The sequence below is a fragment of the Chelonoidis abingdonii genome, chromosome 6 (genome assembly GCF_003597395.2).
Source record: "Chelonoidis abingdonii isolate Lonesome George chromosome 6, CheloAbing_2.0, whole genome shotgun sequence".
Classification (NCBI taxonomy): domain Eukaryota; kingdom Metazoa; phylum Chordata; order Testudines; family Testudinidae; genus Chelonoidis; species Chelonoidis abingdonii.
The window spans coordinates 35,716,435-35,742,671 of record NC_133774.1 but is presented as its reverse complement, the minus strand read 5'-3'; the positions used below and the strand labels follow the sequence as shown (position 1 = coordinate 35,742,671).

General features: G+C 40.7%; 1 protein-coding gene across 3 annotated transcripts in view; it reads left to right on the top strand.

The window, feature by feature from the left end:
- The window catches only part of LOC116818249 (chondroitin sulfate proteoglycan 4-like), a 79,394-nt gene that overhangs the window by 27,175 nt on the left and 25,982 nt on the right, over nt 1–26,237 (top strand). For all 3 annotated transcript variants that reach the window (XM_032769019.2, XM_032769018.2, XM_032769017.2), the window contains 3 exons: nt 7,963–8,161; nt 16,192–16,323; nt 22,104–22,276. In XM_032769019.2, the coding sequence (XP_032624910.1) occupies nt 7,963–8,161; nt 16,192–16,323; nt 22,104–22,276 (504 nt within the window). The remainder of the gene's footprint in view (nt 1–7,962; nt 8,162–16,191; nt 16,324–22,103; nt 22,277–26,237) is intronic.

Sequence of the window (26,237 nt, the reverse complement as noted above, 5' to 3'; positions counted from 1 at the left end):
CAGCACAGCACATTGATTTTTTTAAAATGATTCTTAGAACCCAGCTTCATAGGAACATGTGAAGTTGGTTGGCAGACCCAAAACTTACCTTAATTTTAAAACATAAATAAATGGCACAACTTTTCAATCCAATCCTGAAATATGTCAGTCGTCCAGAACATAGATAAAATGCTATCCACTCAACTGGGCAGACTGCCTACACCAAACCCATGGTTCTTGTATTCATGACTGTGGTTTTGCTTGTCCCACTTGACCCTTTACTGTGCTTACATACTCTGTTCTTGTGCAGCAGCAGGGTACTAAAATACAGAACTACTGCATTTCTGATAGTTATGTGCGCACTATGCAAAGCTGGAGATTATGATTTATTTCAAACAATCACTTTAAACCAAGCTGAATGCCTAAAATAGATGGGGAAAAATTGGATTATAAAGATTTTCCTTGAACCAGCTGCCTGGTTCAGTACTGACTAACTATTATCCGCTGGGAGTTCCAAGGCAGTGCTTACCTAGGGTGAAACTTGCTAAATTCTAGGTTCCAGCCAGGCTGTCCTTGCTCATCCAGGTATCTCGTATTGCTAGCTGTTGAATTTTAACCTGCTTGTAGAAATCTATGTATTTTAAATACAATAGCCCTGGCTTAATTTATACTTTTTTAGAGATGAAGAAGTAAATTTACAAAGCTGAATGAAAATTCCCTGAAAACCACTTTGTTCACCTTGTTGCAAGACCTTGTCTAGAGGATAACCTTTCTCGGAAGAAACTTTTGCATTTCAAGCAATACATTTGGTCATGTTGCCTACTACAGAATATGGTCCTGATCCTGCAAACAGTTGTTCATATTATAACTTTACACACTGTTTACCTAAGTAGGACTCCTCACAGTGCATAAAGCTAAACACATGAGCAAGCTTGCAGGATTGGGGTATAACAAAGCTCTTAAAAGAACAGCTAAGTCAGTAACAAAACAGAACAAAAATGTTAAAAGTATCAGTTCCCTTTATTAGCAACAGAGGGCCCCTATGGAAGTAAGTATTATACTCTTGGTGGTCTCCAGATGGATACTAAAGTTAAATTTTTAATCTTGTAATGGGACTTTTTGCCAAACACAACAAAGTGTCACACTTACCACTTAAATGTAAAGCGATTCCTTTGACTCCATTTCCCTCACTTCTGAGGCCTCCTCAACATTCTTTCTTTAAACCACAGTATTTATGATTGGTATCTGGGTGGTGAACAGAGCAGGTTTTTCCCCCTTCAGTGTTTGGGGGGGGGGTGCTGTATTGTTTTTAAAGGGATGAACGCTATTGGATTTTCCTTTTTTTGAACTTCTGTATCATTCTGCAATATTTGCATGAATATAACAGATTTGAAAAGTTTTATTAATATGAGAAACATTAGTCTTTAAAAAACAGGAGTACTTGTGGCACCTTAGAGGCTAACAAATTTATTTGAGCATAAGCTTTCGTGGGCTACAGCCCACTTCATCGGAAGCATGCAGTGGAAAATACAGTAGGAATATATATATACACACTCAGAGAACATGAAACAATGTGTTACCATACACACTCTAATGAGAGTGATCAATTAAGGTGAGCTATTACCAGCAGGAGAGAAAAAAAACTTTTTGTAGTGGTAATCAAAATGGTCCATTTTCAGCAGTTGACAAGAAGTTGTGAGGAACAGTTGGCGAGGGGGGGAATAAACATGAGGAAATAGTTTTACTTTTTGTAATGACCCATCCACTCCAAGTCTTTATTCAAACCTAATTTAATGGTGTCCGTTTTGCAAATTCCAATTCAGCAGTCTCTTGTTGGAGTCTGTTTCTGAAGTTTTTTGTATTGTAATCTTGTGACTTTTAGGTCTGTAATAGAATGACCAGGGAGATTGAAGTGTTCTCCAACTGGTTTTTGAATGTTATAATTCTTGACGTTTGATTTGTGTCCATTTATTCTTTTATATAGAGATTGTCCGGTTTAAAACGTGATACTCTCATAAAAAAACAACCTTCTACACAAACTTCCTCCTGGCTGAACTTTACAAAAACTAGACAAGCCATTTACAACACACACTTTGCTTCTCTGCAAAGGAAAAAGGACATTAAACTATCTAAACTACTACATGCCACGAGGGGTCTCAACAGTGGTTCCCTTAACCCACCCAGCAATATTGTTAATCTTTCCAGCTATCCTGTTAGCCCAGCAGAAGAGTCTGTCCTATCTCGGGGCCTCTCCTTCTGCCCCTCCACCCCCACGAACATGATACAGTTCTGCAGTGACCTAGAATCCTATTTTGTACGTCTCCGACTCAAGGAACGTTTCCAGCACACCTCTGAACAACATACTAACACACAGAGACTTTCCTACCAACACTACAAAAAGAAGGATTCTGGATGGACTCCTCCCGAAGGTTGAAACAACAGACTGGACTTCTACATAGAGTGCTTCCGCTGATGTGCACGGGCTGAAATTGTGGAAGAGCAGCATCACTTGCCTCATAACCTCAGCTGTGCAGAACACAGTGCCATCCACAGCCTCAGAAACAACTCTAGCATCATAATCAAAAAAGCTGACAAAGGAGGTGCTGTCGTCATCATAAATAGGTCAGAATATGAACAAGAGGTTGCTAAGCAGCTCTCCACTACCACCTTCTACAAGCCGTTACCCTCTGATCCCACTGAGGGTTACCAAAAGAAACTACACCATCTGCTCAAGAAACTCCTTGAAACAGCACAAGAGCAAATCCACACCATTAGAACCACGAGCAGGGATATTCTATCTGCTACCCAAGATCCATAAACCTGGAAATCCTGGATGCCCCATCATCTTAGGCATTGGCACCCTGATAGCAGGATTGTCTGGCTATGTAGACTCCCTCCTCAGGCCCTACGCTACCAGCACTCCTAGCTTTTTCGAGACACCACTAACTTCCTGAGGAAACTACAGTCCATTGGTGATCTTCCTGAAAACATCATCCTAGCCACTATGAATGTAGAAGCCCTCTGCACCAACATTCCACACAACGATGGACTACAAACCATCAGGAACAGTAGCCCTGATAATGCCACAGCGCACCTGGTGGCAGAACTTTGTGACTTTGTCCTCATCCATAACTATTTCACATTTGGGGACAATATATACCTTCAAATGAATGGCACTGCTATGGGTACCCGCATGGCCCCACAGTATGCCAACATTTTTATGGCTGACTTAGAACAACTCTTCCTCAGCTCTTGTCCCCTAAGGCCCCTGCTCTCCTTGTGCTACACTAATGACATCTTCATCATCTGGACCCATGGAAAAGAAGCCCTTGAGGAATTCCACCATGATTTCAACAATTTCCACCCCACCATCAACCTCAGCCTGGACCAGTCCACACACGAGAGTCCACTTGCCTGGACGCTACAGTGCTAATAAGCGATGGTCACTGTGACAGACCCAGACCAGTGGGTATCGGAGTCTGGTAGAGGGCAAATATACTGGTCACTAGGATGATTAGTTTTCTGTTCCCTGCGTGACCAGAGCAGGGGCTGCACTAGAGTAATCAGGAAGCTGCTAGAACCAATTAAGGCAGGCAGGCTGATTTAGATCACTGCGTCAATCAGGCAGGCTTCAGGGCATCTGGGTTTAAAAGGAGCTCACTTCAGTTTGTGGGTGGTTGTGGTGAGGGTGGGCGCAGAGCGCAGGAGCTTGAGAGTTGAGAGGGAGTGCTGCTGGAGGACTAAGGAGTTACACGCATTTATCAGAGGACCGAGGAAGGTTCCGTAGGTGGGATAAAAGGAGGTGTTTGAGGAGGCCATGGGGAAGTAGCCCAGGAGGGTTGTAGCTGTGATACAGCTGTTAAGGAGGCCTATAGACAGCTTGCAATCACAGGGCCCTGGGATGGACCCGGTAGAGGGCTGGTCCGGGTTTCCCCCCAACGTGCCCACTCCTGATCAGATACAGAGAGATTGACCCAGACTTTGGGTTCACAGAGGGGAGATCTACAAGTGTGCAATGCTGTCGATAAGCGCTAGACCCACAGGTAAGGAGGAACTTTGTCACATCAATGACACACACCCTATACTGGAAACACTACTGACCATTATACTTACCTAATGCCTCCAGCTTTCATTCAGACCACAGTCACATGATTCCGATTGTCTAAAGCAAGCGCTATGAGATACCAATGCATTTTGCATCCAACCCTCAGACAGAGACAAACACTACAGATCTCTATTCAAGTGTTCTTACAACTACAATACTCACTGCTGAGGTGGATAACAGTATGACAGACCGAGATGTACCACAGAAGTCACCAACTACAGGACAGACCCACAAAGAAAGTAACAAATGCCACTAGCACACCTACATCCCCAACTAAACCTCTCTATGGCAATCATCAAGGACATACAACCTATCACTGAGGTGATCCCTCACTCTCCAGATCTTGAGAGACAGGCCAGTCTTGCTTTACAGACAGCCCCCAACCTTAAGAAATACTACCAGCAACCACGGACCACACAAAGACAAACACTACCCAGGGAACTATCTTCAACAAAGCCCGTTGCCACTCTCCACATATCTATTCAGGTGTGACACCTCATGTACCTTATCACATCAGCCACATATCAGCAGGCTTGTTCACCTGACATCTGATCAATGTTGATATATGGCATCATGTGCCACATGTCCCTCTTGCTTTGTTACATTGGCCGACTGGACAGTCACGACATAAAAGAATAAATGGCACAATCAGATGTCAAGGAATTTATAACATTTCAAAAAACCAGTTGAACACTTTCAGTCTCCGGTATTTATTACAGACCTAAAAGACTCAAGATTACAACAAAAAAACTTCAAAAACAGACTCCAATGAGAGACTGCTGAATTGGAATTAATTTGCCAAATGGACACCATTAAATTAGGCTTGAATAAAGACTTGGAGTGGATGGGTCATTACACAAAATAAAACTATTTCCCCATGTTTATTTCCCCCCTCTCCCCCGCCAACTGTTCCTCACAACTTCTTGTCAACTGCTGAAAATGGACCATTTTGATTACCACTACAAAAAGTTTTTCTTCTCTGCTGCTGGCAATAGCTCACCTTAGCTGATCACTCTCGTTACAGTGTGTATGGTAACACCCATTATTTCATGTTCTCTGAGTGTGTATATGTACATTTTCCTACTGTATTTTCCACTGCATGCTTCCGATGAAGTGGGCTGTAGCCCACAAAAACTTATGCTCAAATAAATTTGTTAGTCTCTAAGGTGCCACAAGTACTCCTGTTCTTTTTGCGGATACAGACTAACACGGCTGCTACTCTGAAATTAGTCTTTAAGTTCACTCTGTAACTTAAAACCATAAGTATTCTAAACAATTACAAGGGAATTGCTAGGACTTTTAGTCCAGTTGAACAATCAAAAAGAGAAACCTTCTCAGAGAATAGCTAACAGATGAGAGCTCTGATTCAGAAAAGCTCACAAATATGGGCTTAAGTTTGTCCGTATTCATGACAGCTCTTGAGTACATAGTAAACATTAGTCACATATTTGAAACCCATTTACTTCATTGTGTCTTAAACAGAAGCCTTTAAAGTTAAGCATGTTTTAAGCAGCACTTCTTGAAAAAATCAGGGGGATTCAGGTTGAAGAAAATAAAAATCCTGACTCTGCTGGTCCCGTTTATCTATGCATTTAAGTAAGATTTAGTAGTGGTAAGGTCTGGCTGTACCTCAGTGTAGCCACAAGGTGGCTATATTTTCGTATATTTTCATGAAAAAAATCTAAGTTATTATCCTTGTTAATTAATTCTCCTTAACAGGGTATCTCTATAAGCAGAGCTCTGTGGATTAGGTCAATGGGGTATTTTTCATTTCTCAGCAAGAAAGGTCGTGAACCTTCCTGCGTACTGTAGAAGTGGAATGTTTTAGGCAAATGCAGAATATTAATGCAAAACTAACATCTCGGGAATTCTGCATACTTTTTTCGTTCTGTTCTTAAGAAAACCTTGATCTCCACCCTATGTGATGCAAATAGATGTGGGAAACAAGTCACTTGTATTTGTAAAGTATTTGCAGTATTTCAAGTGTTTGCCTCCTTGCATTCCATTTCAGCTCATGGATCTCCTTTCATTCCTCATATATCACATTATATGGCACGCAGAGAATCTTAACACACAGTGTGTGCACAAAAAGGCATTGTGTGTAAGTGTGCTGGAGAGGCATGAATTAAACAATATCTTTATAGCTAAAAAGCCCTATTATTTTTCAAGTTTGAATGAGGAAAATTTGTAAGTCATATAGAGGTTTAGCATTGGAGTTACACATGGGTACACGTTTTCATACTCTTTTGTAAATATTCTCCCTAGTGTTTTACCATTTATATGCAATATATTATATTTTTCTATATACAGGATGATGCGATATAAAAGTATTGGCATGAGTTTGGGGTGGCTACAAATCATCAAACAAGTGGCAATAAAACCTTTACATAGTGGTCATATTTTAGGAGAAGTGAAATAACTTTTGTCAAGCATATTTTTCCCCCCATTAAATTACTAACGTAACCTTACCATCAAATAACTATTGATAATGAATTAAAGAGCAGGAATTGGGCAGAGGCAAGAAAAGCCAATGGAATCAAATGCAATAAGATATTATTAATACACTAAAAGTCAGAGAGGTACATTATGATATCTGTTCTGCACTTTAACTAGAACTGTTGATTATCAAAGATTTTATATTATAAATCAGTTCTTCATGGATTGAGTTGGTGTGCATGTGTTGCATATCTATGGACTTGATTTCAGTTTATAATAGGTATGTCTTATCCTGAGCTCTAGGCACCTTAATCCATAATTAAAAATGCAAACAGATCAAAAGTAAAGCCAACAGTTGCTCTTTACTTTCAAAGCAGAAAATAACCACCAAAATTAAATGAAGCCCACAGAATGTTCCCATCCTGGGATATCAGTACTTACGGCCTTATCACTGCTCTGAAGACAGAGAGACGTGTCATGTTTGCACTAGAATTAAAGTAGTGGGTTATATGCTGTGTTCACAAATGGTGGTTTTTTGTCTTAGTTTAGGCTTTGATTCAAAGTGCTGAGCAACTGTCAGAAATGCTAAGTACCTTCATCTTCCATGCAGTCAGTACCTCTAAGAGCTATACAATCCTTTACAGGATTGAGCCCTGGGTGCATATTGTGAACAGGTGGGAACTGAAAGAAAATATTTAGTTTAAAAAACTGTTGCCTTTTTATTAGAAGTTGTATCGTATTTAATCTGTTGTCTTTCTTATGGCCCAAATCTGTGACATCTCCAGTACCATTTATTGCAGTGGAAGTTGAGGGCACTGAGTGTTTTGCTCACAATTAAGGACATGGCACTAACACTCCATGAAATAAACTGCTGCATTTGTCAGACACAGAGTACAGACACTGTCAGACATTTGTATTGTCGTCTGAAATACTGATTTATGCAGGAGGTGGTTGATGGACACAGGTCTGGAGGGATCTTCCTGGTCCAGTTCCCTGCTGTTGCAGGAAACCACGTTATGTAATCCTGTTCGTAAACAGGATTATATAATGTGTCAAGCTCCATCTTAAAACTAATTAGGTTGTTTGTTGGTGTTGCTTGATACCTTGAAGTTTTAAATAATTTCAGAAGGGCGGGGAGGGATAGCTCAATGGTTTGAGCATTGGCCTGCTAAACCCAGGGTTGTGAGTTCAGTCCTTGAGGGGGCCATTTAGGGAACTGAAGTAAAAATCAGCGTGGGGATTGGTCCTGCTTTGAACAGGGGGATTGGACTAGATGACCTTCTGAGGTCTCTTCCAACCCTAATCTTCTCTGAAACACTACAGTCAATGATAAGCAACCATACTCGATTACAGGGTTACTTGTTTTAGCAACATGAGATACAGTGAACCAATCCAATCCATGTAATTTTTTCTTCGTCTGTTTTTTGTTTTTGTTTTTTAAGGTTTGGGTGGGCTCAGTTACGGAAATAACAGTTGATGACCTTTGTGCAGAAGATAAAGACTCCTCAGCATCAGAGCTAGTGTACTCTATTACTCCACCTAGCAATGGCCACTTGGCTCTTAAATCTTCTCCAAACAAAAGCATCCTTAATTTTACCCAGGCTCATATAATGGAAGGACAGCTGGTGTTTGTACACAATGGTAGGTAGTTCTAAAACTACCATGTGGGAATATTCTGTTATGTAATACTATGGGGATATTCACAAATGTAATCTCATGGAGATATTCTTGTAACATGATATAATTTTAGAAGCACTAATTAAGTGACGTGTGATCTCACAAGCAAAACAGGGAAGGGTTCAGGTCATTACCTGAGTAGGTAACTTCCAGCAAACACCTAGGTGTTATAGGAAGTAGTATTGGTAATTCAGTGATGTATTGATTGATTTATTTGTATTACCATAGCACCTAGCAGCCTTAATCATGGATCAGGACCTCATTGTGCTACATGATGTACAAACACAGAACAAAAACCAGTCCTGTCTCCAAAGAGCTTACAAATTTAAGTATAAGACAACAGCTGGATACAGGCAGACTGTCGGGAATACAATGAAACAGTGACACAGTACTGGTCAGCACGATAGGCATTGGTCTCAGCACAGCAGCAGCCAAGCCACTGTCACACTTTCTTTAGGCCTCACAGCAAGGGAGAGTTTTAAGAAGGATTTTGAAGGTGCATAAGTTTTGAGGATTTTAGGAAGCTTCTTCCAGATGTGAAAGGAGGCATGGGTGAAAACATGATACCTGTTTGAAAATTTAACAAGTGACCAATGCAGGCTGACATCATGGGCTGATTGGAGGTGGAAGTCGACATCTCAATATTGAATGAGAGATGATATGTCAGGTGGAGATGGGTTGTGAAGAGTCCTGAAAATGTAGTCAAGTTTGATAGAGAAGAGAAGAGCCAGTGAAGGACTGCAAGGAGAGGGGTAACATGATCAAAGTGACAGGCTAGGAAAATGATCTCATAGCAGCATTCTGAATGGATATGAGCGGGACAAGATTTCATTTGTCAAGGCCACAGAAAAGGATGTTGCAGTAATTGAGATGTGAGATGGAAGCCTGATGAGAGTTTTAGCTGTATGGAGAGATAGGAAAGGCTGTATCATAGTACATGGTACTTTTCCTTCTGTGTCAGTAGTGAACTGATGCCCATGTATTGTGTTAGGGAACAGGATGTTGCTGAAGATGCCATCTTTTGAATGAGACATAAAACTGAGTTTCTGACCAGTTCTTGTTAAGGATCTCAAGGGACTTTTTGTAAGGGAAGGGTTCTTAACTCTAGTGTTTCAGCTAGATGTCAGTTTCTGTATTTACCTACCTTAATTTCCTCTGCAGTTTCAACTGGATATAGCATTTTTTAGTATAGTATAGTATAGTGTTCCTTAATGCCTCTTCTAAACTCTTGTGTAGGTTGCTGTGTGCTGTTTGTCAGTTGCTGCATTTCTGTAGTGGGTGAAATGATTTTTCTGTATTTTTCATATTTCAGTGTGTATTATAATAAAGGGTATAAAACAAACCTTTATTAAGCAACTGATTACCTGCACCACCTGACTTAGGCTTCTTTGATTTTGACTGCTTCGCTAAAGAAAAAGGATTCAATTAGTTTTATAGAAGTTACTAAACATCTTTAACAATGGTATCTAATAGTATAGGATATAAGAAGACAAAAATGATATTGGACTGTGATTTGGCTACATAAATTAGAAAATTTGTTGATATTTAGGTTTTCAAAATCGAATTACACGACCACAACCCAAAATAATACTTACACGCAGTTACCCTATTGTGAAGGAGACTGTTTGTTTAGATTTTTGACTTTTTCCTTCAGGATAGGGCCTCACTTGTGCCAATTGGTTATCAACTCCAGTGTTGCTTAGACAACAGAGGAAAAACAATCCAAAACTGAATCATAAGAACATAAGAATGACCCTACTGGGTCAGACCAAAGGCCCATCTAGCCCAGTATCCTGTATTCCGATAGTGGTCAGTGCCAGGTGCCCCAGAGGGAATGAACAGAACAGGTAATCATCAAATGATCCATCCCCCTGTTGCTCATTCCCAGTTTATAGCAAACAGAGGCTAGGGACATCGTTCCTGCCCATCCTGGCTAATAGCCACTGATGGACCTATCCTTCATGAATTTGTCTGGTTTTTTTTTGAACCATGTTATGATCTTGGCCTTCACAACATCCTCTGGCAAGGAGTTCACAAAACTTTGATTTTGGTCAATTATTATACATGCCAATTCGCCAAGGTCTCCTTCCCAATAAATCTATAGTAGTCAACCCTTTTAACCTATCTCCCAATGAATGATATTAGCTCCAGGCTAATGGGGCTCACTAACCGTCCTATCTATCTAAAATAAACTTCTGCATTTATGACAGATTGTATAGACTGAGTACAATACAAGAAGCTCACTCACCTGGTCTCATCTTATGTCTATATACACCTAGAATTTGAAAGATGGTATGAAACTGTTAGCTGTGATAGACACGTGTACAGTTCTACAATCTTAGTTACTAATTGTAACTTGCACAGTTTTAAAGCTACTTTACAAAAATTTTGGTTGGAACCTATTCCAAAACAAAGAGAGACAATATAACTCTGACAATCTTTACAACACATACACAAGTATGTACTCTTACTTATTAATTAGATACTCAGTTTCAGGAAGTGGTCAATTGACTGATTTGAGTCATTATCCAAGAGAAATTCTATATGGTACTTATCACTGGATCTGTGCTCAGCCATCAGCTTTCAGCTCAGTTAGTGTTCACAGCAGGAGTTGACATGCAAATGCTGGTGGAGCAAAGGATGCACATGACTGTAGTCTTTTCTTAATACACTACCAGGCAACTCAACTTGCTGGAAATTGTAAAAGACAGTTAAAGATGCCTATCTAATATAGGTTCTTGTTGTCACCAAGAAGACTCCCAGGTGGCTGGTCCAGGATCTCAGTCTTCTCCTTTCCAGGTGTCTTTGGCTTTTGGGAAGCAATGTATTGAAGAAGACAGGCCATTTTATTCTATATCTGCTGTGTGGTCCAACTTGATTTCTCTTCTTGGAAATGGTGGCACTGACCAATCAGATCGTGACCCATCTCCTTCCAAAGATTTGAATTGTCCAGTCAAAATGAGAATCATCACCTCAGTCAAGGACAAGATATTAGCTTTTGAGTTCTTGTAACTGGGACTGGAATTTTGGAGTCTTTTTGTGTAACACACCTTATTGCACCAGCATGTGTAAGAAAAGTTAGGCCTAACTGTTGCAGTCATCTTGGGCCATACCTTGAACACTAACTGGTTTGCTCCAGTCAGCAATTTACCTCTGCATGTTGCTTTCCATGGGCCCCTTTCAGTGCATCCGTTGGCCAGCATTGCAGTTATGCTTGGTCAAGTTGCAGTTTCTCCATCATCAGTTGTCTAGCTGCTGAAATGTCCAGTTTAAAATTCATATGGTTTATACAAAGTCTCTCCATTTTCCTTTATGCTCTTTAAATGTAATAGTCCATTATACAATGCAAAGTCAATTCAAGAACTGTTGAATAGCTTTACAAATCTTCCATTTCTGTTCTTTTAACAACAGTGGTAGTCTGTAGGGCTAATCTAAGTCTGTGCATTATTGCTCAAACTGTTACATTTCTGATTATTCTACTCTGGGCCAAGTATCTTTGTAAACGTAGTATTTGGTTTCAGTTACTTTTTTTTACTGCCTCTTTCAGCAGAGATGTATTTCACTAACTTGACAGCATAAACATGTTTGATTGCAAACATTAGCCTTACTTCTTCCCTTTATCACTTAAACTAAAATAAACCAACATGAATGCAACCTCTTTCTTTTCTAACAGAATTGCCCATGAAGTGAACTCTGTCACTAAAGTTTATACTATTTTGCTCAAAGCTGTATTACTTATAGTTGGCTTCCCTTTTGTATGCATTTTATTTATAATAATAGATTCCAGGACGTTCCCCATTTTGCTACTATATCTGGCACATTGTATCATGTCTATGTTTGTGTCAAACGATTGTGCAAAGCTCAAGTGTGAGTAGCAACTTCAGGGAAGACTAAGAACCAGGTCTCAAACCCTAAATTGGTTATGAGTTCTCACCAACAATTATCAAGTGTAAACTCCTTAAACACTGAAACAGCCTTGCCATTAAGTCATAGACAGTGCCCTTGGGTACTCGGATCTACTTTGCCACTTAGTTAAGCTTACTTTTGTGATAGATGATCTCTTAACCTGAATATTGCTGTGATTTTTAGTATATTTCCAGTCCCAAAGGACCAGTCACTTAGCCCAGGTCAAATGCACCTTAGCAAACCAAAAACAACACTTGTAGCCAATCCTGTAATAAACTATCTAAAGATTTATTAACTAGGAAAAGGAAATAAGAGGGTTATTTAGAAGGTTAAAGCAGGTAAACATATATACACAAATGAATTCCAACCCTAAAATTCAAAAAGTAATAGAAGCTTCTACAATAACTCAGGCCAAGCACCGTGGATCTTTTGCTTATGCTTAGTAATCCTTGCCCCTCAGAGTCCAAGCCACATAAAAGATACAGTTCCTCTTTTTAAGGACTTTTTATTCCTTTCCCTTCTGCTTCACATTGCCAATTCAGCTGTTGGGAAGAATTCACTTGAATGTCTCCTTTTCGGTGGGGTGGTGGTGGTAGCAATCAACACAATCTTTTGTCCCCTGATGTTCCACAATAATTCATCTGATGTTGATGGTCCTTCTTTGTTGGGCAGGAGCAGGGCCGGCTCCAGGCACCAGCCCAGCAAGCAGGTGCTTGGGGCAGCCAACGGAGAGGGGCGGCACATCTGGCTCTTCGGTGGCAATTCGGCAGCGGGTACCTCACTCCCTCTCAGAGCGAAGGACCAGCCACCGTATTGTTGCTGAAGACTGAAGCAGTGGTGGTAGTGCCACAGATCGCGATCACGGCTTTTTTTTTTCCTTTTTGCTGGTTGGGGCGGCAAAAACCCTGGAGCCGGCCCTGGGCAGGAGATGACACATCCTGTTATAAATTAGTCCTTTCATACTCATTAATGCTGCTTTCTTGTCTGGTGATTTACAGTTACAGAGCAAACCCTTAAATATTACCTTATAACATAGGATACAGATATTATAAGTGAGATTAATACGTGCAGCAACTGACAAGCATTTCATAAAGTCTAAACACATTCTTATAACTCTAATACCTGTTTTAACAGTACCAACACACAGGTGAGCCAGACTGGTTCCAGCTATGCATTTATTGTCAGTTGAGACCCAGGGCCCTTGGCATGAGCTGGCAACTAGTCTACTTGCATCACAGTTTGTTGTTAATGTAATATGATTTTTAATTCATTCATAGACAGGGAAAAAGGGGAAGTTTCTTTAGCTGCAACAACAGAACACTTCTGTGAAAAGCTGTAACAACTCTGAGTTTCCTCAAACTGTTGAAGAAATTTAGCCGTTAGACCTTGGGTTTTTATTCTTTCAATAGTCTGTTCTAACTTTACCAGCAGTCCTTTATGCCTGGGTAATTCTTAAATAGAAAAAACTCATAATTTTGGGGCCTTAGTTACCACAGTATGTTAAGTGTGTGGGTTCCTCTCTGATGAAAGGTGCTATATGTAGTTCCTGATTTGTGTGCTGCTTAACCACAAACCCTATCTTAAAAGGAGATTTCCAGGAATGCAGCTTAGCGAAGAACAGTTTAATGATATTCTACCCCATGCTTCCCCTTTCTTGGCCATGCTTGGCTTGCCAGGTGTTGCTTAACTTCTCTCTGTTCCTCATTTCCAGTCATCTCCCACTGCTTCTTTGGCTTTCTCTCCACTAACCAGCCCCTGCAATCTGTCTTCTGCTTTCTCCATTCCCTGGAGCCTCTCTTACCAAAGGTGACCAATGACCTTTTCCCGGCAAAGGATCCCCTTCTTATTCTCTTCCATTCATTATGCCATTTTTTATACCGTTGATCATTCCATCCTCCTGAAAGTTCATGCATCCCCAGGCACCAGTGACTTTTGTTATTCTGGCTCTTGGTTAGTTTCTCTGACCACTCTTTCAGTGGCTTATCCTCTCTTTGGCTTTTTTTGATGTCCTCCAGGGCTGTGCCCTGGGCCCTCTATGCTTTTCTCTTTTCCCTGTGGTATCACACAGCTTTGACTAATAACTCTTCAAGCACAGGAATGGGTTACCTAGGGAGGTGGTGGAATCTCCTTCCTTAAAGGTTTTTAAGGTCAGGCTTGACAAAGCCCTGGCTGGCATGATTTAGTTGGGGATTAGGTCCTGCTTTGAGCAGGGGGTTGGACTATATGACCTCCTGAGGTCCCTTCCAACCCTATGATTCTACGAACTCTTACGTTGTAAGTTGTAAACTACTTCTTCATCCTCACCTTTTCCCTCTCCCTTCAATGTTGCATCATTATCTGTCTCTTCCACATCTCATCCTGGTTGTCCTGTCACCAGCTCAAATTCAGCATAGTAAAAACTGAAATTTTCCTTTCCATATCTATCCTAGCCCTCTCTTCTCTGTCATGATCAGCATTCCACTATTTGCCCTACCCAGGCTTGCAATCTGTGTCATTTCTTTCTTCCTTTCCCTCCACAGAATCTGCCACTAAATCCTCACATTTTTTCTCTCCAGCATCACTGAAATCAGGTTATTCCTTTCCATTCTCCCAGTCCAACCCTTTCCCAGGGCCTCATCATCTCTTACTGCAACAATTACAATCTTTTTCTCTCTGGCGTCCTTTCTTTTCACTTCACCTTTTTTTCATTCTGATCAAACTATTCAATGGCCCCTTTAAAATCAGTTATGATAGAAATAACACAATACTATAATAATGTTAGTCAGTGAATAGGAGCTGGCTATCCAGTCAGTTCTTTATGGCCTACTTCTGCTCCCACAGTAAACTTTTGTTTACTTCTATCAGGCACTTGATCCACATTAACCAGAAAGCAAGTGAAGCTAAATAAGCCTTTTTCTCCTCACCTGAGGCACATGCTGTCAACCCTTTAAATCAGCAACCGGCTGTGCATTTTTATCAAGAGAAAACATTGGAAAAGTTAAAGCTTTAAAAATAAATATGATGCTGCTTAAGCTTCTAGAGCTTATATTCTGTTTAGCTGGTTTTGATGGTACTCCTTGGGGAAGTCATTAACTATGGTCTCAGGCAAACATTAATTCTTCTGATATGTTAATTTATAACTTGTCAAAAAGTGCCGATCATTACATGAAAGAGTGTAGTGATCTCTCTTCTGCTTACAGGATATACATTCATATAACAACATAAAGGAGTTAAATTAAGTATAACAGGCAGATACTTATAAATGTTATTAGCTATTGATAGCAGTTAATATTTTTAATTTTTCATTGACCCTCTTCTTAAAAAATAATCTTAGTGTCCCCTACTCATCACTTGTTCAGCAGTGCTGTGAGCATCGGAATAGTAGAGTGTGGCAGTATAATTTTACGATATTTCAATCCCCATGCAGTCACTGGAACATATTTTGCTGACAGTCAAGTCAGAGTAAATCCAGGCTTGGAGATTTTAAAAAAGAAATGTATTTCTTTCTAGCACACACTGGCTGTCTAATAGTTTAGTCTGAGGCTGCGGGTCCTCTTAGTGAAGCTATCTTGAAATGAAATATTTTTAATTGCTGCAGAATATTTTTAATTTGCTTAAACTCAGAGCCAATTTATCTCTACAAACATATTCCAAAGTAATGCCATTATAGTTGTTTTGCTGCAAAAACTGCATCTGGGCCAGACTACTACTTCAGTTATGGTGCCACTGCTAAGGTAAAAAGGAGGGAAGAATAAAGAGGTTAAGTGCCAGATATTCCTTTAGTGTAAATTGGTGTAGTTCCATTGAAGTCAAATAGACTCTGCTGATTAACCCAGTGGAGGATCTGGCCTTAAAAATGCAAATAGAACTCAGTAGTTTTTATTGTTTATAATCTCTTCCACATTATTCTTTAATTTAACTCTTCAGTGTTCAAGTGCGAAAGTATAAGTTGGAAGTGACTTCAGTGGTATTACTTTGGTTTTACTGTGGTGTAAGTGAGAACAGAATTTGTCCCAATGTGTATTCCCACCATATTCTGAATAAATAACAAGGGATTTTTAAAATAATATTTGAATTTACAAGAAAGTGATTATTTTTGTTTTCTTTAGGAGCAATGTCTGGAGGCTTCAATTTTCAGGTTACAGATGGTCTGAACTTTGCACCTCGACAAATTTTTAGTATCACAGCTCGCACTCTAGTTATCAGCCTAGAAATTAAAAAAGGACTGAGAGTGTTTCCAGGTATGGCTTCGGCTATAAAATTATTTTGATTCAGTTTACTTGAAATAATTGCATAGGAAATAATGTGTACAATTATATGATAGATATCTGTCTGGCTATAAAATAGCTGTAGATGGACACACATCTACATTTGTTGTATGCAGTGTTGTAGTCATGTTGGTCTTAGGATATTAAAAAGAAATGGTGGGTAAGGTAATATCTTTTATTGGACCAACTTCTGTTGGTGAGAGAGACAAGCTTTTGAGCTTACACTGAGGGTATGTCTATACTACCCGCTGGATCGGCGGGCAACGATCAATACAGTGGGGGTTGATTTATTGTGTCTAGTCTAGATGTGATAAATTGCCCCCCTGAGTGCTCTCCCATCGACTCTGTACTCCACTGCTGCGAGAGGCGCGGGCAAAATTGACGGGGCAGTGGCAGCAGTTGACACACTGCAGCAGGGCCACCCACAGGATTCAGGGGGCCTGGGGTTTTCGCCGAATTGCCGCCGAAGACCTGGCACTTCGGTGGCGGGTCCCAGGGCGGAAGGGCCCCCCGCTGCCGAATTGCTGCCGAATACCCACCCCGGGACCCGCTGCCGAAGTTTTCAGGGCACTTTGGTGGCGGGTCCCAGAGCGGAAGGACCCCTCCACCACTGAATTGCCACCGAAGACCAGGAGGAGAAGAAGCTCCAGGGCCCCATGAGAGTTTTCCGGGGCCCCCCGAGCAAGCAAAGGACCCCGCTCCAGGGGTCCCGAAAAACTCTCGTGGGGGCCTGGGTCAAATTGTCCCTTTTGTGTCCCCCCCGCCGGGCGATCCTGCACTGCAGAGAAGACACTGCGGTGAGTAGATCTAAGTATGGCAACTTCAGCTACGTTATTCATGTAGTTGAAGTTGTGGAACTTAGATTGACCTGCTCCCCACCAGTGTAGACCAAGTCAGAGACCCAAAATAGAGCTCTGTGTAGAGCAAAAGCTTGTTGCTCTCACCAACAGAAGTTGGTTCAGTAAAAGATATTACCCTACCCACTTCGTTTCTCACATATCCAAATTTGTAATTTTTAAAACCACAGTTGAATTCATTTGTCAAATGTTTAATTTATTGATATGGGTATTGATATATATGCACATTAGTATGACTTGTACTGTTCTAAACACAGGAGATTACTAAACTGAATTAATTCCAAAATTCTTCTTTAAGTTCATAGAAGGTAGTGGCATAAAGTATGTGTTAGAATATTGAGCTTGTCTCGACTGCTCATAAGTTATAGGAACAGAGTAAAGTTTAATGCCCTCAGGATTCTGAATAGCAACATTGATACTAACCAGTTGGCTGATTCACTTAGTTGCTCCTTGAGAAAGTTATGAAAAGCAGCAGAGACCTACAATTGTCTTTTTGATGACTGGGGAAGACAGAATTGCTTTGGTTCACATTTGAAAGTTTAGGCTTGCAACCATTACAGCCAACATCTTAACTTTTTAAATGAAAGCCTAAGTTCTGAAGGAGTTGATGGATTAGGAGCCACACTCATCAGAGATGTTTTGTACTCATCACTGGCAAGTAGACAAGTTGCAAGCTCTGCTGTAGCACAGTTCTGCCCAGAAGTGATTCCTGGATGAGACAGTAGTATAACAGCAGACACTGACTTCTGGAAAGGTCCCAGGTTTAATTCCTGAAACTGACTCTCATCTTGTTGCTGGGGCCTAGGAAATAAAGATTTGTCTCTTACCAGCACTTTTGCGTGTTACACCTTTCATACAGATAGTGTGTTGCCTGAACTACCTTTGTCTTTCAGAGAAGGTTATCCATCAACACAGGGAGGGATTCAGTGTTGGGGAAGTTTTGCACTGCAGCTCTTCATCTATATATGTTGTGTTAAGCTAGCATGAGAGAAATATTTAAGTTTGTTTACCTTTTAAAACAGGATTCTCATAAATAAAGCCTCATAATACAATCCACTTAAAGGAAACAAAAAAAAAAATAGTTTATTGCAGCATTGTCTTGTAATTCAGTCAGTATAAATGTGATTAAAATAAATCTGTACCACGCCTGTCTGGTGTTTTTTGGTTTGTAAGGTTGCCTCAGGCACAGAGTTTACAGGAATTTCTACTGTAAGCCAAAGATAATTATAAAAAAAATATTCCTGACACATTTTTGTAGGAAAAGTCTCTAAACTTTGACAGCTTTCCAGCATGGAAAATATATTTCCTTCACCACCTGCTCAGCTTGGTCTATGGTCTTTGCTGAGCTGTTATTTTACTTTGAGTTAGTAAATATATATATGGAAAGAGAAATTGTGCTGAGTTTTTTCACACTTTGGGTAACCTTAACTCTTCTTTTTTTTCCCTCTCTCTCTTTTTTGCCACTTGTTTTATAAAAATGAAAAAGCTTGCTCCTAAACATTAAGATTAATGTGCATCGCTACACAGGAAAACTTGTTTCATTCAGCTTTTCTGAACTGCGGCACTTTGACTATCCTGAAGGGGTTGTGCCTTAGGTAATGGCACTGTTTTTTCTTCTTTTTCAGTAGCCTCTCACCCACAAATATATAATAGTCACTGTCAGGTTACATTTTATGGGATTGAAGGAAGCCTCAATGTTGAAGCAAACTCCGGAATTTTGTTCTATGGGCAGGTGAAGCCTGGACACACTGTAGAGCATGTGTCTGTCTTCAAAGTTGGGCATAAGCTACTCTACCCATGCTTTATGACTAAGGCTCGTTTATGTCACGGAGGTCATGGAAGTCCTGGAATCCATGACTTCCAGAGACCTCTCTGCTTCAGTCCCAGGGGCTGCAGGACTCTGGAGCTGACAGCCAGTAGGGCCCTGGCAGAGTTCCAGCGACAGGTGACAGCAGCAACAAGTGACAGAGGGCACCCTGCAGAGTTCCAGCGACAGGTGACAAACTCTTGAGGGTGCCCTCCTTGGGGTTCCAGCGACAGGTGACAGCCTTGTGCGGGCAGAGGAGGATGCCTTGGGCAAGCGGCTGGGGTGTCCCATTTTCTCTTTGGGAAATCTAGTCAACCTGCAGTTCCCAGCCGCCGTGGGTGGAGGGGGAGCCCCCAGCCACCATGGTGGTGGGGGAAAGCATGGAGCCACAGCAGCAAAAGTCACAGACAGGTCATGGCTTCCATGAATTTTTGTTTATTGCCTGTGACCTGTCCGTGACTTTTACTAAAAATAACTATGACAAAATCTTATGTATGATGTATGGTACATACCTACTAGCTCTGGGAGGAGGGTTGCTGCAGAGGGAGAAATTTCAAGCCATAGAAAAGTGTCTGCACAGAAATAGCTGGAATTGGGAGGGTTTCCTCTAAAAAAAAAATTATTTAGGAGAAGCAATGTCCTGAATAATTGAGTGAGCCTGAGTTACTCTATGAGATGAAAACAAGTTTTAATAATAGTTATACAGAAAGAGAATTACCTGAGCCAGTCAGTGGTGGGTTGGATCATCCACAACTCTATAGCTATTTTCTGGTCCGCAATTCCCTACTGTTTAAATTGGCTAGGGAGTGGAGGAATGAAGAAGGAGGGAACATTTAAAATACACAAAATTTAAAACACCCCATCTTTGGGGGCCTGGCTAATGTTTCTTAAGCAGTGTGGATCTTGAGAGGCACAGAGGTGATAGGAGGGAGAAGGACGAAAGAGGACAGAACTGGAAGATCTCATTTCAGCATAACAATAACTCAGTTTCAGAGTATATACAGTTTGAGCCAAGATACAGCTATTGCCTTGTAAATAAGGAGATTGCTTAAGGTACCATCTGATTAAAACATTCCCATTCTTCATATGTTATTCTGCATTACTCATTTGCAAAGATTATGTTTTACAGGAGACTGGTTGATGATTCAGGCTCCAAGGATATATCTTACTAATGTCCAGAATGATCTATGTATACCCATAAATGCTTGTTGTTCAAGGGCAAGCTAAACCTGGAGGGGAAGGAGATGTGGGAAATTCATGAGACCATTCTTTAGTATAATTTACGGTAGACTATTGCACTGTAGGTTTTAAGAAAAACATACATTTCCTTTCTAGCAAGCTGAAGTGTTAATGTTCTTAAATTTACTGAAAATGATTTGCAAAAAGAGGTTTTGTCAAAAAGAAAACACTATAAGGAAGTCTTAATGAATAGATTAGTTGTTTCAAAAGTATTTATTCTAAACTAGAATAAAATGTCTAACATTGCATTGTAATGTTCCGTGGACAATGCTGCATGCATGGCATTTGAAGATGATGTACTTTTTAGTGTTACATTCACTCTTTTAGGAAGTCACTAGCTTTGTTCTGTTGTCACAACTATTGTATACATTGTCTTGGTTTGGCTATGTTCCAGGGTGCCTTTTGGTAGCCCCTAATCCAGTGAGCATCGGTTATTATAGTACTATGTATGCAAAGGATTTTTGGCCTCCTCTATAACTATGCATATGCTTTAATGTTAGTGAAATAAATCATTATGAAGATACATTTTCTATTTCACAGCACTGTGGTGATTGTGTAGTGCTTTTTTGGGTTTTTTGCTTTTCCAATGTTTTATGTCCAATTGTTTTGATTTAACTTCACTGCTCTAGTAGTATTGGTATGAATGAAGTGCAGTACTGGCTACTACAAAAATACCTTCTGCCGCTTTGTTTGAGCCCTCTGGGCTGCAAAACCTCTGGCTCGGAGGGAGGCCACACCGCCTCACTGCATCACTGGGCTCATGGCCTACTATCAGGGGAATCAGTGGTTAGTGTCTCAACCCTTCTAGCGGGCAGAACAAATAAGCAGTCTCTAAGCTGTAGTCCTTAGGCAGGGCAGAGCTGATGAGCGGTCGATAGCTCTAACCCTTAGGCAGGGAGCGCTGGCCAACAGTCTGGAGCACGAGCCCTTGGGCAGGGGAGTGATGGCCAACAGTCTAGCGTGCTAGCCCTTAGGCAGGGGAGCGTTGGCCAACAGTCTAGCATCCTGTCTCTGGCAGGCGACAGACAAACACAGGCTTCGTGGCTTATGGTGGGGAGCCTCCGCCCCAGAGGTGGGGTTGCAGGGGAAGGGGGATGCAGGCCCACCCAACTCCACTGCATCCTAGCCCAGCGCCCTAACAGTGGCAAAGTGTCCTGCAACTGCGTCAGTGGGGATCCTCCTGCAACATGCTGACTGGCTGTTAAGCTGCAATACCAACAAACTAAAGTCTGGTTTCCCTGGGCTACTTCCTACCAGAGTTCTGGATCAGGCTCCATGGTCTCACGCTCCTCTGTTTCATCAGGGCACTCAGCCGCTGGCAGTCCCACCAGCTCCTCCCCAGCCTTAGTCCTCTCCAGGTCCATGATGCTGCCTGGCTTTGCGGATGGGTCAGCAGGCAGCAGCAAGAAGGACACGTCTGTTTCCTTCCCTGGCTCTGTTTCAACTGAGCTAGGAGTTCCATCTTTTGTACTTCTTGCCTTGCCCCTCAACTTCCAGTGGGAGGGCCAAACCCGGCCTGACTCTGCCCACTTGGGCAGAGAGAGTGGTTCCTCCCCCTCTGGCTCAGAGGGAGGCCGCACCACCTCACTACAGTTTAAATAAAAGCTACTGTATGTGAACTTGTCTGATGACAAAGATCTGCATGTGTTGGGGGTCACCCTTATTCTTTAAGTATTGAGATATGAGAATTAGGGAGATAGTCAAACAACTAATTTTATAAAGTGCTATATAAATGAAAATATACTTAGATTATGGGCTGTGTGGTACGAAAGTTTGAAAGGTATGAAAGTTTTCCTTTGGTAAAATATTTACATTTTTGTAAACTTGTATTATTTTTAATTATTATTTAGGGTCTAGGAAAATTATTTCAGCTCATGATCTGAAAGCTGTAACCAACGATGCGGCCAACACAGGAAACAGAACTATCACTTTTACAATTGTCAGAGCCCCAAAACTTGGAAGACTGATCAGAATAGACACTGACAACACCACACAGGATATTTCCACTTTTACTCAATCCATGGTAAGCATTCACATTACAGAAGGTCCAGTGGCAGACTGTTATTGTAAAGTGAATCCTAGTTATTCATTCTTTGCCCAGGCCTTTTACATTGGTTTTAGTGCCAGCCATGTGTCCCATCACAATCATTGCCCAATTTAGCTGTGTCATTCAATATCTGGGAATTTGCAGTGACCACTAGATGAGAAGCCCTTGCACTCCCAGTTGGAAATTGGTGAAGACTGAATAATTTTCACTCTCTTGTTCTGGTTATAATGATATTTATTTAACTAAGGTGGAGATTTCGAATGTCCAGTGCTATTCGGCTGATCCAGTTTCCCTTCCTGATTTTTCATTCCTCACTAGTGCACAGGTTGGAAGTCATTGGTCCTGGGTGAAGAAGTCATCCAAGAAGTCCCTTGGGGTGTTTAACACCAAATGTCACGGTCACTTAGGCTGGACCAAGTCCCCTTGAAGTCAATAGGAGTCTTTCTGTTGACTTCAGTGAACATTAGATTAGGCTCTTAAAGAGCATCCCCCTGAAGGAAATGCTTGGATAGAAGAATCTTAACCATGATGCAGGCCCTTGAATTTGAAGGGTTAAAAAGAGAGAACTTCATTTACCTTTCATGAAGAAAGTTATAGGGGTGGCTGCTACTAAAAGAGAATTACTGAGCCTTTGTGTAAAGCATCTGGATATAATTGTGTGTTCCACAAAACAAATTACTCTCAGGGAACATTCCTTACAGCGAGACTTAAGGAGCTCAATCTATGTAGCTTATAGAACAGAAAGTTAAGAAGTGATTTAGTCATGATCTAGAAATACTTACATAGAAAATAGATATCTGATAGTAGACAGCTACTTAATCTGCAAACAAGGTCATAACAAGGTCCTGTGGCTGGAAGTTGAAGCTTAACCAATATAAAATTGGAAATAAGGGGAAAATTTTAACAGCAATTACCAACAACTTACCAAGGAACTTGGTGGATTCTCCACCACTTGAAATCTTTAGGTCAAGATTAGATGTTTCTGTAAAACATGCGCTGTAGTTCAACCACAGTTATTGGGCTTGATGCAGGAATTACTGGGTGAAATTCTGTGGTTTGTGTTATGCAGGAAGTCAGCTCAGATGCAGGAAGTCAGCTCAGATGTTCCTTCTAGTCTTCAAATCTATGAATTTATGAACATAAGGTTTACACAGTTATGTGCGCACATCAGGAAATGCCATAGCTTAGGTTGTACATGTAACTTTACTCTGTTCTCTTGTGGATATGATACAGTCTCTAAATGTTATTTATCAAATAATACTTTGAAATGCCTTGCAGCTTCTTCCTATAACCTTAGATCTTACAAATTCTAATGCCTTTGTACAAATTACAAAAATACTCAGCCAAATTTTGTGTGTCTGTCTCCATTTTAGGCCTTGTCTGTCCTTGGGAGTTTTTGGACCCATAGTCTCCATTAGTGGTAGCTGTATTGTAGATAAGGCTCAGGTATTTTAACCATGGTCCTCTAACCTTATGAGGGAAACGGGAAAAGAGAAGGAAAATTTTATGTTGGGAAAAATTCTCACCTGGCTTAGTTCAGTGTGTATTAGCCATATAGGAGCAAGCTAAACTGCAATGAAAAAGATAGCAAATATGGTTGATAATGTATATTTGGAGCTTAGAATTGTGCAAATATTCAGTAGGAATGTGAAGAATAAGAAATTCAGGTTCTGTTTGTTAATAAAATTCTTGTGAGTTTGGACTGGAAAGCATTTTGGTTCAGTTTAGTTTTTTCAGTTTCTTTGGTCTTATAGTCAGTATTCAGAAATACATACTTCTCACTGCAACTGAAACTCATTTATCTTGACTAAAGAAGAAGTTAGCTAATCTCCTTCCTTATGTCTGTGTTTCACTGCCTCAATAAAGTCATAATTATCACGCGCTTTCCACGGAACTTGTCCAAGGCTAGCTGTTTTGCAGCCAGCATAAAAAACTAATTTGTGCATCTTATTTTCCAAGCCTGTTAGATTAATTTTGAATACAGTGGGTTGTTTTCTTGGCAATCTTTTCATGATATCTCAACAATCTTTTTTCTCATTCAACTAGCCACTTGCTTCCTCCCCAGACTAAATCCAAATGTGTTTATTTAATTAAACTGAATACAACTCATTCAATTATCTTCTAATTTTTAATCCTATTTGAAACAGTTGCATAAATGGACCAAAAAAATCCATGCCAATGGCATCCTCTCCTTAACCCAGAGACTCTTATGTGCATGCAGTAAAAATACCCCAGATAGATTTTAAAGAAATAGTAAAAATCATAAATTAGCTTTGTCCAGCTTTGTCCAGCTTCGAGCTATGCTTACTAGAGTGATCCTGCCCTTGTATCTACATGGACATAAGACCTTTTTGCATCATTTTGGGGGATTCTGGCAAACATCAGTCACAAAGAGCAGAGTTTAGCAATAACTATATTTTTGGGGCAACACACATTATGTTATTTTGGACGTTGTTTTGGAAGTTTGGCCCCCAGGGCTCAGTTCACCCATTAATGTCAGTGGAAACTTTTCCATTGATTTCAGTGGGAGCAGGGTTGGTCCCGTTCATAGTTGGAGCTTAGATTCCATAATGCTAAGTGCTTTAGAAACACTGGAAATGCCTTAGATAGATAGAATTAGTCAATCCATTCAAAAATATGTCATGGAAACCTGTGCTAGGTCCATGAGATGACCTCAAGCTGTGTAAAGAAATATTTATGGGTTATAAATTTAGAAAAAATACCATCTCAGCAGCGATCTCATTGGCAATCACAAACTAACACAGGTTAAGCCAAGTCAGTTAGTTGAATGAGAGTTCTCGAAGGATTCGGTATGTAACACTCTTCTCTCTAGTCAGTGAACCAGTGCTTCAGCATGAGGATAAATCTGTTGGATAAGACTTGAAAACAAAGTCCTGACCTCTTGTGCTTACTGGAGATACCACAAATGCAGCAAAGAGTCCTGTGGCACCTTATAGACTAACAGACATATTGGAGCATGAGCTTTTGTGGGTGAATACACGAAAGCTCATGCTCCAATACGTTTGTTAGTCTATAAGGTGCCACAGGACTCTTTGCTGCTTTTACAGATCCAGATTAACACAGCTACCGCTCTGATACTAGAGATGCCACGGCATTTTCACAAGATTATGGGTATTAACCCTGAGATTCTGACCAAATTCCAGTGCAGGTAATTGCTTTTTGTAGACCAGAAATTCAGCTGAAAATATGTTCTTCATTTCTTGCCCTGTCTGATGCTTAGTTGTCTTCCTGTGTGCTATTGAATAGATATGCATTCCCAGGGACAGATACACTTCAGTGGTGGGAGAAGTGGTGTGTGTGTGTTTGTGTATATATGTATACTTTGTATCATTTCTACAAAAAGTGTTGTATGTAGATATGTTTATTTCTCTGAAGATATCCTACTGGACTCTCACTCCTGAGTCTTAACTCCTTATCATGAGACTGGCAGAACTCTATTAACTCTTAAGTTTGTTGATCCTCAAAGGCAGCAATAGCAGGATAGAGTGTGAGATAAATTCCTTACTGGCTGTTGTATGCCATTCCCTGCTGAGTATACAAGCTGCCTGCCATGGACTCCAGTCAGCTCCTTATGGACCAGAGTTGGTGAAGGAGCTGCCCTAGAGAGAGCAGGACTTAACAGTCATTGAACCAGCTCCTTCAGCTCCCAGCAGTGTCTTACTAGGTATTTTTTACTGTCTTACCCTTTTGAGGGCCTGCTCACTTATTTTTATGTTACTTCTACTTCTAAAGCGAAGCAAATTTAAGAGCCTGGTGAGTTCTGCCAGTCTGGCGCTAATGACTTGAAGATTGCACAGATTATATATTCAAGGCAATAGAACTACAAGGTAATTTCCCCGCATACATTATGTATACAATCATTAAGCATTGTCATGGACACTGTTCTGCTTCAGACTGTTGTGCCTATGAATATTCT